The sequence below is a fragment of the Puntigrus tetrazona genome, chromosome 22 (assembly GCF_018831695.1).
Source record: "Puntigrus tetrazona isolate hp1 chromosome 22, ASM1883169v1, whole genome shotgun sequence".
In the NCBI taxonomy this organism is placed as follows: Eukaryota; Metazoa; Chordata; class Actinopteri; order Cypriniformes; family Cyprinidae; genus Puntigrus; species Puntigrus tetrazona.
In genome coordinates this window covers 10,695,686-10,710,065 of record NC_056720.1, presented here as the reverse complement: position 1 = coordinate 10,710,065, position 14,380 = coordinate 10,695,686, and the positions used below count along the sequence as shown (strand labels likewise).

Below are 14,380 nucleotides of genomic sequence, written 5' to 3'. Positions count from 1 at the left end.
GATTTAGTTTCTACCCAAGTAGATTGAGGTTATGAGCAACCAATGTCACTGCCTATGTATTACTACTATGGGTACAGTTTAAGTCAAAGGATAACTTCTCCATTTGAATGTTGACAACTGGTGTTTTAACACCCCACACTGATACTCCCAGGTGCAACAGCAAATTTGGAGAAGTACACTACATTAAATTAAGACATTGATTTGTTGCAAAAATGTGACTTATGTACCCATTTTGAGCCCTTGCTAGAGGTGAAACTCCAGTTCTTTGACTGCAATAGTTCAGAGAAACGCACAAAAAAAAAAAAAAAAATTTGGAGGTAGATTGATCACATTTATTACAGCAAGCACAGAATATACATAAATTGTGAAAATTATTATAGTTAACTCAGTTTTAACAAAACATTAATTTCAAAAATCACAATAGCAAGTTTTCTAACAATTATTGCTTTATTAATACACGAGCAAATGACAAAACATGACATACAATAAAGGCTAGAAAAACTGCCTAAAAGGGGAAAAACAAAAACAAAAGACCGTCCTTTAAAATGGCAAAGGTGTGACCGGTCTAAATAGTGGTACCAAGTATGTTAAACACCCCAGGACATATACCACTTTTAAATCAAATGTTCCGATAGCTACAACATACCCATGGCAGCATCATCTCCAGGTCCTTTAAAAAGCAGCTCACAGCAGTACTTCTGAATAGTAAACTGAGGGCAGGTGGATGGTGATCATCTGAAGCAGAGCTTCTCCTTCTGGCAACGACACAGACTTCAAGCAGGGCCCCCTGTCCTCAGAATCTAATTTGATGTCCAGCGTCTCAGTCAGCTTAGTTTCTTCCTCAAACGTTCAAAGTTCAAATACCTATAGAATGAGAAAAAACAAAAACATTTAAAGCTCAATATAAATCTCCATTGGCACAGAGCAAATGAACCCAAGTTGTTCACCACAGCCACATCAGACAAATTTCTCTCATCAAGACAATCAGGTCAAAGTGAAGAATTTTTAAAATCATCATTAATGGCTTGTTATCAACGTTCCCCATTTACAGTGCAAGATTACTCACTTTAAAAGATAAGGTCTAGGATCAGTTGGGCAGAAGTCCTAGTAAGTTATTCACCATCTGGTGAAGTGGGACACTGGCTAAACTTGCCACAAAGAGGGTCAAAGTACCTGCAAGAAAGTGGGATGAGTTACATCAAGAAACTTTAGATTTAGTCGTGTTGTTCTTTTGGTTTTCCGGTCTTACCAGTCTCCCCCGAAGCTTCATCACATCTTCAACTTGCACTGCTCAGCTGAGCGTCACCACATACATCTCCACTTCAGAGCTCAACCATGCAGTCCAAAGCCAACAGTACCAACGCCTGGATCAAAGAACAGATGTAATTTAAAAAAAATAAATTCCTGTGGTGAAATTGTAAAAGTTTTCCCTCTTTAAATTTAAAAAGATCCCATGAGCAAGCCATGAGGCACTAACCATAATGTTGCCCATAGATTCATTCTCAATGCGCAGCAAAAATCTGGTACAGCTCTTCTGGGCTCAGCTGCAGCTCCATCAATGCGTGAGCCATCTTGTTAATTAATACTGGCTTTATTCTCTCACCAGTGGCCTGTCTGAGCACAGCCTCCGTCTAGACACATCCTCCTGCAAGAAAGCACATTTATAGCATTTGAATTAATAACCCACGAATCACGCAACATTTCAGACGTCAAGTCAGGCACCCTACACCATTACTCAACAGGTTCTTTATCGGAATCAAGGGTTCCACGAAGAACGTTCAACATTCATGAAAACTTTCCATTGCACGCATCAATACACAATCCACCATCTGTGACACAAAGCACAGCCGTAACCTCTAAAGAGAAGTCTGCATGCCCAGGTGAGTCAATTAGGTTGATGAGAAAGCCTGAGCCATCTTTGCATTGCTTAATGAAGGCCAAATAATAAGTGAGCTCCTAGAACATTGCATTTGAGCATATGCACCTAATTCTCAATGTTTGTAAGTCAGTCTTTACAAATTTCGGTGTTGCGATGTGAAATGAGAATGTTTTAACACTCACGTGGATTGCTCAGCCTTCCTTTCTCCAGCATGGACTGAGGGAATGATACCAGCTTCTGACACCAGAAAGTCTGTCGAAGTGGACTCGCCGTGATCAACGTGTGCAATATTACACATATTTGACTGCCTGGCCCTGATGGCACGGATCTGGTCCACTGTGAAGTTCACCTGGGAGGTGAAAAGAGAACATGTTTAGAATAATTAATATTTCTGGTTATAATAATGAATACATTACACCTAATCCTAACAATACCCATGGTACCAGGCAGCACAATGGGTAAAAACTAAAGTTACCCTCACCATTTCAGTGCAAACTATGTACTAAAATGATCAGTTCATCTCAAGTTTTCAATAGGAACCGTAACGTTACATTTAAAACTAGACCAGGTAGGATTTAATTCATATGCTGGTCAGCGTTTCGTAAGTTTCTCGTACAGACCCCCACTATTAAACCAACCGCTTAAATCATGATAAAATATCAAACTTCATAAGATTATTAACGCACAAAGTAAACTCCATCATACATCCACTCACCATTTTGCCCGATGTTTTTGGATTCGTTTTAACGGCGAAGTCAGACTTATACCGCCCGTCTCTTTGGGACGCAGGCGGAAAAGGGAGGGAGGAAAGCGACCCTCATGAATATATATCAAGCGCGCGCTGTACGTACTGTACGTGATGACGTCGGGCCATGCCTCGCGTTTAAAGGTGCAGTATCACTATCGTAGTTTCCAGGATGACAGAGAATGTGGAGAACAGGGTGTCCAACGCTGTCTGTCACTGTAAATTACAAGCGCATTAAATGACAAAAAAGAAAAGAAAAGATTTAAACCACTGAAACAGTTTTCTTTATATGTTCAGGCATTTATATAACAGGCATTCGATCAGCAGGTGGCGCTGCGTCTCTAAATACACAAAGCATCAGTTATAATCACCGTAGTTTTGCAAGCTCTGATTTGCACACGATCAGTCACTTGTTCTTTAAGTTTTTCATGCAGAACTGTGGGCAAAAAGTCATGCTAAAGGGGATGTAAATCATATATTTGAAAGATTATGATTCTGGTTTAAGCTGGTGCTTGGCTGGCCATAAACTGGCTTAAGGTGATCCTAGTTGCTTAGGACAAATATAAGACCAGCACATGACCAGCTTAAACCAGCACCTAAATCAACCTAACTAGCATATGCTGTTAGTGATTAGTGGGCTATGTTGAGATACTGTATGTGTTTTGGCTGGAATTAAGTAACCAAAGTCTCCTTTGCTTTATTAGGTTAGACACCATGGTGAATTTAACGCAAATAAAAACTAATGCTGCGTGCAATAAACACATGGTGATCATACGTGCCGTGCCGTGGCATCTTTTCTGGACACGTCCTAGCTGGGATTTCTATATCGCTTAGATTTAAAGTAACTTGAAACTAAAGGAACCAATGTCACACAGCGATCAGTCTGTACACACAATCAAAGCCAAAACCTATATATTTTAGGCAACACAGAGAAGTGGCACGTAGGGTCGCCTTCAAAAAACAACCTTCACAATTACAAGCGCCACGCCAAAAAAAATTTTTATGGAGTGTTTCAGATGGACGTTTGTCAGCAACAATTGGCATGTCCCTCACAACTTCATTTCCATTACTGTCAAAAGTGAAAATTACAACTGTGTTGGGCTCAGAATGCTCAGATTTTGGCACAAGTTGTTTAGCATTATGACGAGGATAACTTTCATAACATTGATATTTAAAAAAATCAACTTTTAAAAGCTTTTTTTGACATTCACCTTCGAAAAATGTGTTTAAAAACCTTTCAGTTACGATTAAGATTACATTTCACTCAGTGTGTGTAAAGCACTTCTAAGCAGGACAGGATGTTTTAAAGATGGCCCCGTTGTATTATCACAGACATCCTTATTCATCCACGACCTTTTAAACTGAGGATGTCGGGCGCCCTCAGACATCCCTGTAGCACCGGGCCCGCTTGCGAGATTCGCATTCAATGGCGGTCCTATAATTCGTGAAAGCTGGCAGATGAAGTACGCTACAGCTGGATTGAATATGTGATTCGGCGCATTGCATGCTTTGGCTCGGGTCACGCATTTGCTTTGAAGCCAAGGACATGAGAGCAGCTTGATGCAAGCACTCAACTGTAATGACAGATTTTGCACTTCAGAGTGAGAATGTTTCATTTCTAAACACTCTGAGCTCTATTTTTGTTCGTCTTGCAGCCTGCTCTACAGGTTCGCGGGGAGCATCCAGATGGTTACAGCGCCCACGCGGATTGCATGTGAAGTAGAGGAAAAAAAAAACAATTGCATTTATGCTCTTACTGTCTACGTGACAACAATCTTCACTGTTGTTAAGAGGTTTATGGGAGGAAGAAGAGGCTGGAACCACCTCAAGGTCACTAGTTCACTGAATACAAGCATTTTAATCAAACCCGAGAACATACGTTTTTTTTGACAGTGATACAATAGGACACCGTCATTCTGTCTTGAGATAAAATCAAAGTGACAGAAAAGAGCGACTTGGTCAGGCGCATGAGCCTTCAAACCGTCTGAGTGGCTAAAAAGTATCAGTCAATAAATGAAGTGAGCTGAAAATATTTTTCAGTCGGCGCGTTCGTGGGATGTTGGTTACGGCTGCTTATGCTTAAAGTGCTTTTCAGCACTTAAAAAAAAAGTTCCCTTCAATTGGTCATTTCATTTAATTTTACAGTAAAATACTGTTAGATGTCATTTTTGTTAGTGAAAAATTAATAATTCATCATATAATTTACAGTGAAAAAACATAAACTGAAATTCCCAGAATTCGCATTCAGTTTCTTTTTCCCTTTTTATTTGCCATTATATGATTTTATATTACATTCCAGATAACAAAAATATGTTCTATGAATGTTTTGCTAACATCCCAATTAAGTCTAAACATTCCAGTTTTCTGTTTTTACAGTTTTTTTTTTGTCATGCAAATGCTGAGAAAACATTTAGTCCTTTTCATTTTGCGACCACGCTAATATTAGTTTTGAGCGTTTTCTGAATGTCCTAAAACAAGCTGTAACATTTCAAAAAGTGTTAAACGAACATCCAGCTGAAACGTTTCCGAAAAAAACTTTCTGTGAACGATGCTTAAATCATTTCTTTGTGCTAAAGTGTCATGAACCGCGTCTCTGTGGCTCTCTCTGACAGCCACCGGAGGAAACCCTCCCCTGAGTGCTAGCCGTCCCGAACTGCATTTCCCATCATGCCCCATACCTAGGACTGATTACCATTATACCCTCTATAAAAACTGTGCTCAGACTCACCCCGAGTGTGAAGTCTTATCCTTACCCTTTCACCTGGCTGATAAAGTTGTCTGTTCCTATTCTACTGTTATTTCCTGCCTTGATCTTGGACTGTTTTTCGTTTCTCTGATTGTTTGCTGCCTGTCTGCTGTCCCTTCCATGACCCAAGCCTGGTGCTTGTTGTGATTCTTCCTCTATCTCTGATATTACTGACCCTGTTGTTGACTTTCTGCCTGTTAAGACCATTCTCAATAAAGAGCTTGCAAATGGATCCGAACGTCTCTGACTCTTCGTCACAGAGGTTTACAGTTTACAGTTACAGTTGTTCGTTGTTTACTCTACACCTACGTCATCTGCTGGAACGCCACTCTCCGGTGAATAGGCAGTTCGAAAGTACAACAGTTAGCGGAAGCTAGAGATCATGGTTTATAAAATGTGAAATATAAAGGTTTTTCTTCTTTATATATGTCTGTTCACTTCATAAGACCTTTATTAACCCCCATGAGCTGTGTGGAACACTTTTTTTTAGTGTATAATATCTTGGCAATTGCAATTTGAGAACTATCCCAATAAAATGCTGCTTAAAATGAGTAAAAAGGTGTCTAATGTTTTCTATGCATAGTTTGCCATTGATTTTTGCCTGACTGTGATGTTTCAAAAGAGGTTTCTTCTTAGCAAACAATACTTTTAAGGAAAAGATATTGATGTGTTGAAGACAAGGGGAAAACATCCAGGAAAATGGTCCGTCCTTCAGTTTTCCTTCAAACTTTCCCTGAAATTGACACTCCATGTAGGAATTTCACAGTCTAATTAAGTCTCTTGTGGAGAGGAACGTGAGTGCTTTGTAAAACGGTGGCTGATGCTTTGAACCGCGTGCGTGACGCTGCTAACTTTGATGGCGAGTAAAGCGCAGTGGACAAATCTAACGGCGCCATAATGCCTGTTTAAAGTTCCCCTGCATACAAATGACACTGTGCTCTAATTGATGACTGAATCTGTGCTTGCTAATGAAAAGTAAGCAAAGAAAAGGCTCCGGTCAATTTCAGCAAAGCCTATGTGAGACACAACAGATTGAAATCTGAGAATGGGAAAGTATTTTTTAAAGCTACAGCCCATGTAAATCACGATAGCTTTCAATTTTGGATGAGCCTGTTCGCCTTCAAAGCTTTGCGTGGTAGGTGATGGAAGAAAAGTAGATGGAGATAGACTTTCTTTTAAGAGATAACACACTGGGCCTGATGAGATGATAGTTGTTCCTGCGTGAGTCAAATATGGCACTGTAAAAATAGCAATATATCTCTCTCTATATATATATATATATATATATATATATATATATATATATATATATATATATATATATATATATATATATATATATATGCATGGCTTAAGACAGCTTAAAAGACAGCTCAAAAATTAAATAATAGTCTGGTGGAGTCAGAGATGCACCATATTTAAGAATGGAATAACAGTATTAGATAATAATAATAATAATAAAAATTTAATTAAAATGTAAAATAAAAGTTAAAAAAGTAATATACTGCAAAACTAATAATAATACAATTTGTATGATTTAAAGCAGATTTTTACCATTCAAACACAATTAATAAAAATGCATAGAAAATCATTACTTTCTACAACTAGTGATACAAATTATAACGCTTAAATATTATATATTTTTTGATTGTCAAAACTGTGTGAAAGGTTGAATTACCTCACACAGAAGGGAAAATATGCCCTTTGAACTGGCTTTGCATCAGGTGTTTTCCCATAACAAATGTCTGAAACTCTTACTTGCAAGTACACTGAAACACTGAAGTAACTCCAAGGAATGATTCCAGAGATGAGACGGCAAGACAGTGGTACATTGTCAGGAAACTGTTTTTTTGTTTATTTTTTTTGTTGCAAAAATTTCTGGTAGCATATGAAAGTTTTGTCATTATTTTTTACTTTTGATGCACTTCACCTGGTATTTTTGAGCTCATTATATGATTGCTATAGATTTTTACTTTACACTGTCTACCACAGAAGTTGCAGTATGTTTGGCTGAAATACAAACTGAGCTATTTCTTCAGGGTGTTTCCACAATTTTTATCTTACATCCCAACAAAGAACAGCCAATCAAATGCAGAACTGAGGATGATGACCTGATTGTTGCGTTGGAGTTCGAACTTTGTCCTGGGTGAGCAGAGGGACAAAGACAAAGTAAGGATTGACATATATTTTGGTTTTGTCTCATTTTGCGCATTTTTTCAAGAATATTTTAGATTTGGTTACCCCTGGGTCACAGCAATGGAGAACTATTCAGACCAGGTAAGTCACAATGTTTAGAATATTTATCAGTTTTGCATGACAATTCATATTTAACGTAGCCTATGTTATCTAGCATGCCTGTGTAATATCTCATACGGAGCAAAGTTCAAAAAATGGAACAGTTTTTTCAACATTTGCTTGCTTTCAACTGTTTTGGTGGCAACAAATGATATATAAGGCAAATATATCCTCAGGGTGGTGAAGGGATAGAACTACTCGATTTGCTCTTTGATAAGAATGACGGCATCTTACGGCATGAGACTATGGGACCACAAAGCGATCAGCCTTGGCCAGTTCAAGATCCTCACGTAAGTCTGGCTTCTTCCAAGATCCTCTAATTCTTCGAGTTTTAACATAAAAATAGGAAAAAATCTCCCCAAAATGAAAATGCTAATTTACTTACCCCCAACGTCAATTCCAAATCTTGTTGACTAGTGCGGAACACAAAAAGAAGATATTCTAAAGGACATTCTAAACAGTTCTTCGAAATCTTCTTTTGTCTTCCGCAAAAGAAAGAACTCAATATCTCACCGTATCTCACTGTATTCTCGATTGCCAGATGATGATGCCCGCTCAGGGTAACGAAGAGTTCTTCAACGCACTTTTAGGTGGCTATGACTCTGTTTCTGGATCTCCAGTTTGGTCGCCCTCTCCCAGCGACAGCGGGATCAGCGAAGATCCTCATTCGGATCACATCGACAGTCCGCCGCCAACCGCAAGCCCTCTTCCGGAGCCTCGCATCGTCACATCCCAGGCGCATATCCACAGCCTCGACACCAACTTCCCTTTTAATTTCAGTGAGTATCAGGTATTCGTGAAGCGAGTCTCGGTGGTGACTCGAGACTCTGTAAACACAGATGATTAGCCTCCCACTTATTGATTCACTGCATTGTGCCCTGTTTTGCTACACGTTCTGAAGATAAGCCCCTATTCCTGAGCTTTGTGAATCTCTTCACACGCAAACAAAGAAGGATAAATAGTATTATCTGTTTCTGCAGATGGCTGGGAGACTGGCTTCTTCCCAGAGAGGGCCGGAGGGATGCAGCGTGCATCTGAAACACCGCAGGCACAACCGAATACTGGATTCCCCCTAACTGTCAAGGACCTGCTGCTATCTGGCACACCAGAGCCTGTGAGTTTGCACTCAGGCATGAAGCTAGGTAAAACACACAAGGCAGGATAGGGAAAAGGTGAACTTGAGAGCAGATAAAAGGTGAACCCGATAGGCTTCTGACCATCCAGGCGCACAGAGACGTTGATTGGATTTGTTAGTTTCATGTCCGTTTGATATATTATTCCAGGCCACAAAGGCAACCCAGCAGTCCTACCAGGAGCTGGTTCTCACAGAGGATGAGAAACGACTACTTGCCAAGGAAGGACTGACTCTGCCAAATCAGTTCCCGCTCACTAAGGTACCCTCAGTTGGCAATTATTCCACAACAGTACAGAGCTGCCGTTTGCCTTTGTAGCTTAATGTTTCTGCTTCCCTCCCGTGATCAAGTACGAGGAAAGGATTCTGAAGAAAATCCGCCGAAAGATCCGCAACAAGCAGTCGGCCCAAGAGAGCAGGAAGAAGAAGAAAGAATACATCGACGGCCTGGAGAGCAGGTATCGACTGTTGTGCTCGAACAAATGAAGCAAAAGCGGAAGCTACGTGCGTCGAATCAAGGAGTAAAAATCATAATCCGAGCTGATGCAATTTTCAGCTACTGAACACAAGCCCCCTGGAAAAACACCAGGTGGAGGTTCACCGCCGCGTTTCAGAATTAACTCGAGAGCGGATTTGATTGCAACCTGTTTTTTTTTACATGGTTCTTATAGGATGGCGGCATGCAGCACACACAACCAGGAGCTGCAGAGGAAAGTCTTCCAGCTGGAGAAATGCAACATGTGAGGGAATCGTTTTCTTGGTAATCTTCACACTCCGTACAGGCTACTGAAATTGAACTTTTGCGCCTCTCTCGCCATTTCAGATCCCTGATGGAACAACTGCGTCGGCTGCAGGCGATGGTCATGAATGGATCCAACAAAACGGCCCAGACTGGGACCTGCATTCTGGTGAGGGTTAAAAGAAGAGATATTAGCACATGAAAGATTACGGCAATCATGCTTTGGGCGTTTAAAAATACACACTTGAACACACAACATTTGTTGTTTTCACCACAAACATCTTTACTTCAACACAAAATCAAAAAAGGTTCAAAACATTTTGAATGATTTATCAATAAATATGATTTCAAAAAAGAAAATATAATACATTTAAATATAATATAATAAAATAAACAAATATAATATCTCTGTATATATATATATATATATATATATATATATATATATATATATATATATATATATATATACACACGTATATTTATTTATAAAGACACATTTATATAGTGTATATGAAAAACATGAAGCATGTTTGCAACATGTTTATTTTTTTATTAATTAAACTGTATTCCAATAAATTATTGAAAATGGTCTGAAAAATATAGTCTATGCTTTCAGATGTATAATCCTGAGAACCCTTTCCAATTCGAATGATTTATTTACAGATTTGTGAATACTGTTTCAAAGCTATTTTACAGAAAACTTTGCCATGACCTAGTAAGTCTCAAAACACATGCAAACTGTATACGATTAGGAAAGAAAGATAAAACAACAACAACAACAGCAAAACCTACATGAAGATATGGGTCACACTTGATTTTAAATCCAGTTCTCAGTATTATTAGCCAACTATTAACTACAACTACTGTTTCAGTAAACTCCTAATTACTGCTCAATAGTAGTTAATATTGTAGTTGTTGAGTTTAAATATTGAGCAGGATTAGGGATGTACAGAAGTCTTGCAGAATATGTGCTTTATAAATACTAATAAACAGTAAATAATACGCATGCTACCAAACAGCTAGCTACTAGTGAACATGTGTCCCCGTGCTTCAGTGCTAGCCAGATTTTTTTTGCTTATAATAACTTCCTTCACAAGAATGCAATCTCTGTAATTTCAAGCTTCTCGAAATCAGATATGTAATTTAATTATTTAATTTTTTTTTACTCTCTGTTCATTAAGGTACCCTGGGGAAAAAGTCACAAAAAATACTAAGTAGCATTGTTTTCATCATGACATTAATGAGAAGATATGTTTCCTGAAGGAGTATTTGACACTAAAGATGCGTGTGATGGCTAATTAAAAACTTGCCGTTACACAAGTAATATTAATTGAGTAAATGTAAAAAAAAAACGTATCATCCAAAATCTCTCATGTACATTTTATTGTGTCAAGACTTTGGCAAATGCTCTTAATGGGATAGTTCACTAAAAAAATACAAATTCTATCACTGATTATTCAAGCTCATCCAAAGACCTTTATTCATCTTTGGAATACAAATTAACATGTTTTTTATTCTTTTATTCTTGTGTGAATTAACCCTTTAAATCAATCATCGGTGTTTCTCAACATGAAGGAGGCTTGGATCACACTCTTATCTACAGCTACTTGAGAACATACCTCAAAAAAAGATATTACATCAAAGCTGTACTCCACCAATGGCCTTCTTTGCTGCTCCACTCAAACTTTCCATCTGCCTTCGTCCCTCAGGTGCTGCTTCTGTCTTTCACCTTGATTCTGCTGCCCAATCTGAAGCCCTTCACAGATACCAAGGTCAGCCAACATGGAGACTTCAGCCCATTGAGAGGTGAGTTTTCTGACCCGAGACATCTTCTCCATCCAGTCCTTGAGGGGAAAAACCCATTAAAACTACCTTATATGTTCTCACTGCTATCTTGAGAAGAAAATGTCATGCTTGAAGAACAAGATGTTCTTCAGTCTGTGTAATGTATCATTTGGTTGACAAGCCATTAGGCTTGGACTGAAACCTTGTCACAATTATTGGAAGTACTGGGAGAGTTGATGCGGACTAGAAGAATGGCAAACAGCTTAGTCATGTTTCCCACACGTTGAATCAACGGCGTGGAAGAAAAGCTGTAATTTGTCCTCATCAAACCGCTGTCAGTGTTTCTGAAGGGAATCAATTCTTATTCTGCAGGCTAAGCGTAGGTCATGGCTAAAGTTTGGTGCACTTGGTCACAGTCTTGTTCGATTAACGTCCCGTTGAGCACCGCAGCTCTTTTGAAGCGAATGGCTGAAGATCAGGGAAAAAGAAGAGGGGAAAATGTGTCACAGAGTGAAAAAGTTTGATTATCAGGGATTGACAAAATTTGATATGTTAAAAAAAGCATATAAATGTGGGTTTGTTAAACTAAAAACACTTTTGTTTTTTTAAAATCAGATGAAATATGAGGCGTGAGGAAACTAAAGAAAAAAGATAAACAGGCCTATCATTTGTATACATCATATTTCCATCGCGAGTCAAATGATGCACAACATGTGAAAATACTAACATTTCTGTGTATTTATTATACAAACCGATAGCCTTAGCAAGACAAAAGGAGTCGGCTATTTTATTTACATGAAAGTTCACAAATTAATTTACAGAACTCAATTGCGACACGAGTTGGTGATGTGCTGGAAATGACAACGTGGCGGGAATATTCACGACCGACATTCAAAACAAACGAATTCTTGAAAGAAAACATTCTTCTAAAGGTCTTCTATTTTCTAAAGGTCCAAAAGAGCAATTATCAAGCAGAGTTTGTTTAAAAGAAGAATAGCACAGTCACTTTTTACAAAAAGGAGTTTAAAGTAGGCCTAACTTTCTTACATTTTCTGTAACCCCTTTCAGTTCAATCACGGTCACTGCGCAACCTTCAGTCTTCCCGCGCCCTGGAGCATCCGTTCTCCGTGTCTGAGGACTCCAAAATGCTCCCGCGCTTCTCTGAGGATAAAAGCATGGCGGAGATAGCGTCGCTGCTGGGAAGACTTCACAGGAGGCCAGAATTCACCAATTACGATTCTGAGTCTCACAACCACAGTATAGACCAGCATGACGACCATCACCATGGAGACCCCATCACTGGGCATGTAGCGACAGTGACCTTGAATCCACGACGTGGCTCAAGGCGGAGTCCTCATGCTGATGATATGTGAAGGGCAGAAGGGGATTTACCCGGGGATTTGTCAAAACTCCTTCAACAGCGCTTCTGAAGACGGGGGCCAGCAAACAGATTGCTGGAAGCTCTTTTCTCTTCTTTCTGCTGAAGTAATTTAAAAAGATACAGTACACAGCTGCTTATTTATACATTATCAAACTTTGGATAAAATAACAAGTCCGATTTTATCTGTTGATTTGGAATGCTTGCCTTTTAAGCTTGCCACAAGCAGATAGTCTTTCCTTTTTTTGTTTAAATGCAGCGGGGTCCAAACAAAACTGCGCGTTTCTGTTTAAAACAAGGCACAACTATTTTTTAACTGACTGCAGATTATCTTGCTTGTTTATTTAGGCTACACACTAAATAGACTAAACGTGACATACTGGTATGGAATTATTTTACAATATTACCTGTAAAAAAAGAAGTTTCTGCTATGACAAAATAGTCCGCTATACAACTTACAAAACAATCGGGCTTGCAACGAGACGAATGCTGAAATAGTATTGATAGCCTATTAATACTGCTCTCAGGTAATTTTCTCTACAATCGATAACCGAGAGTCTGAGATGCAAGATGGAGGCAGTTGCGTTTGTATAAAGCGAGTGAAAGTACTGCCGATTTTATTTGCCCGGAAGAGTTGCCATGGGAAATATAAAACTCCCTTTAACTATAATATATTAGTCTATGCCAATATCAGGTTGCTGAATGACGCGATCGACCAATTACAATAACGTATTCAGAGCGCGTTGTAATAAAATGTACATAAAAATAACGTGTGTGTGAAACGTTGAAATAAAGAATAAACAATTACTTTAATGCAAGCAACGAAATCTCACCGCATGGTCAATTTGAAACGTGAAATATTTCACATTTATTTCACCTTTGCCCAGATTTAAGGAAGAGTTCACCCAAAAATGTATTTATTCACCCTTCGAGTAGTTCCAAATCTGTATGAATTTCTTTGTTCTGCCGAACACAAAGGAAGATATTTTGAAGAAAGTTTGTCACCAGTTTGGTCACCATTGACCTCCATAGTAGGAAAAAAACTATGGAAGTCAATGGTGACCAAAACAAAACAGCCTGCTTACAAACTTTCTTCAAAATATCTGAATTTTAATTTTTGGGTGAACTATTTCTTTAAAGGTTATTAAACAACAGAAAATAAATCAATCAATCAATCAATCAATTCAAATACCAGATGTAGCATCAGACCTTTTATATGGCTGTGATCACTAGAAGTCTGAACCATCTGCTCTTCCAATGTATTACTGGAACTACAGCTGAGGTGAATAATAATACAAAATCAACTCATTCCAATTCATGAATTTTACATTTTGAATCCTTCGGCAAGTTTGTCCTAAAGTGCTGCCTTGTGTATGTTTTCTCTTTGAAGACAGTTTTGCTTTATGGGTATTAATCTGAAGGCTGAAGTAATTTTTTTATGGACTAAGAACAAGTCAGTGTGCATAAATTGCTTTTGATAACAAACGCGCTTTTTCAATAAAACATCGTGTTGAATTGCCTTTCAACCTATTTTACGGTGTCGCTTTGTTGTTGCTTTTTCCAATAAATGTTGTAAAATACGTCGTACGGAATGGACAAGTCTCTGTCTCTGGCGTCAACATGTAAATGCCTTTCAGCACAATTTGGATGTCACGAGAGACAGAATCAGGCCAGCGCA

The 14,380-nt window shown here is 38.7% G+C and overlaps 2 protein-coding genes, 1 long non-coding RNA gene and 1 other non-coding gene across 6 annotated transcripts in view; 2 read left to right on the top strand and 2 right to left on the bottom strand.

Moving 5' to 3' along the window:
* Positions 1 to 14,380, top strand: part of LOC122327734 (CUGBP Elav-like family member 5) — a 1,183,696-nt gene that overhangs the window by 940,757 nt on the left and 228,559 nt on the right. The gene's annotated exons all lie outside the window — the stretch shown is intronic.
* LOC122327757 lies at positions 318 to 8,193 on the bottom strand. The gene is made up of 7 exons (XR_006247710.1): positions 8,179 to 8,193; positions 2,595 to 2,840; positions 2,062 to 2,228; positions 1,478 to 1,645; positions 1,250 to 1,364; positions 1,067 to 1,173; positions 318 to 864 (listed from the first exon to the last, which is right to left on the bottom strand). It is a non-coding gene; the product is annotated as an uncharacterized LOC122327757 (long non-coding RNA).
* Positions 956 to 1,022, bottom strand: LOC122328232. The gene has a single exon (XR_006247780.1). It is a non-coding gene; the product is annotated as a small nucleolar RNA SNORD37 (small nucleolar RNA).
* On the top strand, positions 7,492 to 13,709 carry creb3l3a (cAMP responsive element binding protein 3-like 3a). Its single transcript, XM_043223289.1, has 10 exons — positions 7,492 to 7,647; positions 7,842 to 7,955; positions 8,207 to 8,444; positions 8,646 to 8,779; positions 8,949 to 9,059; positions 9,149 to 9,255; positions 9,469 to 9,537; positions 9,621 to 9,705; positions 11,249 to 11,345; positions 12,393 to 13,709. Exons 1-10 carry the CDS (start codon positions 7,627 to 7,629, stop codon positions 12,695 to 12,697), a joined length of 1,281 nt encoding a protein of 426 aa, XP_043079224.1. The 5' UTR covers positions 7,492 to 7,626; the 3' UTR covers positions 12,698 to 13,709.

Excerpts from the sequence above, each read along its gene's own strand:
- creb3l3a (XM_043223289.1), top strand. The coding sequence starts at position 7,627 with ATGGAGAACTATTCAGACCAG. Across the intron at positions 8,445-8,645 it reads CAACTTCCCTTTTAATTTCA|ATGGCTGGGAGACTGGCTTC; the intron begins GTGAGTATCAGG and ends CTGTTTCTGCAG. Across the intron at positions 11,346-12,392 it reads AGACTTCAGCCCATTGAGAG|TTCAATCACGGTCACTGCGC; the intron begins GTGAGTTTTCTG and ends AACCCCTTTCAG.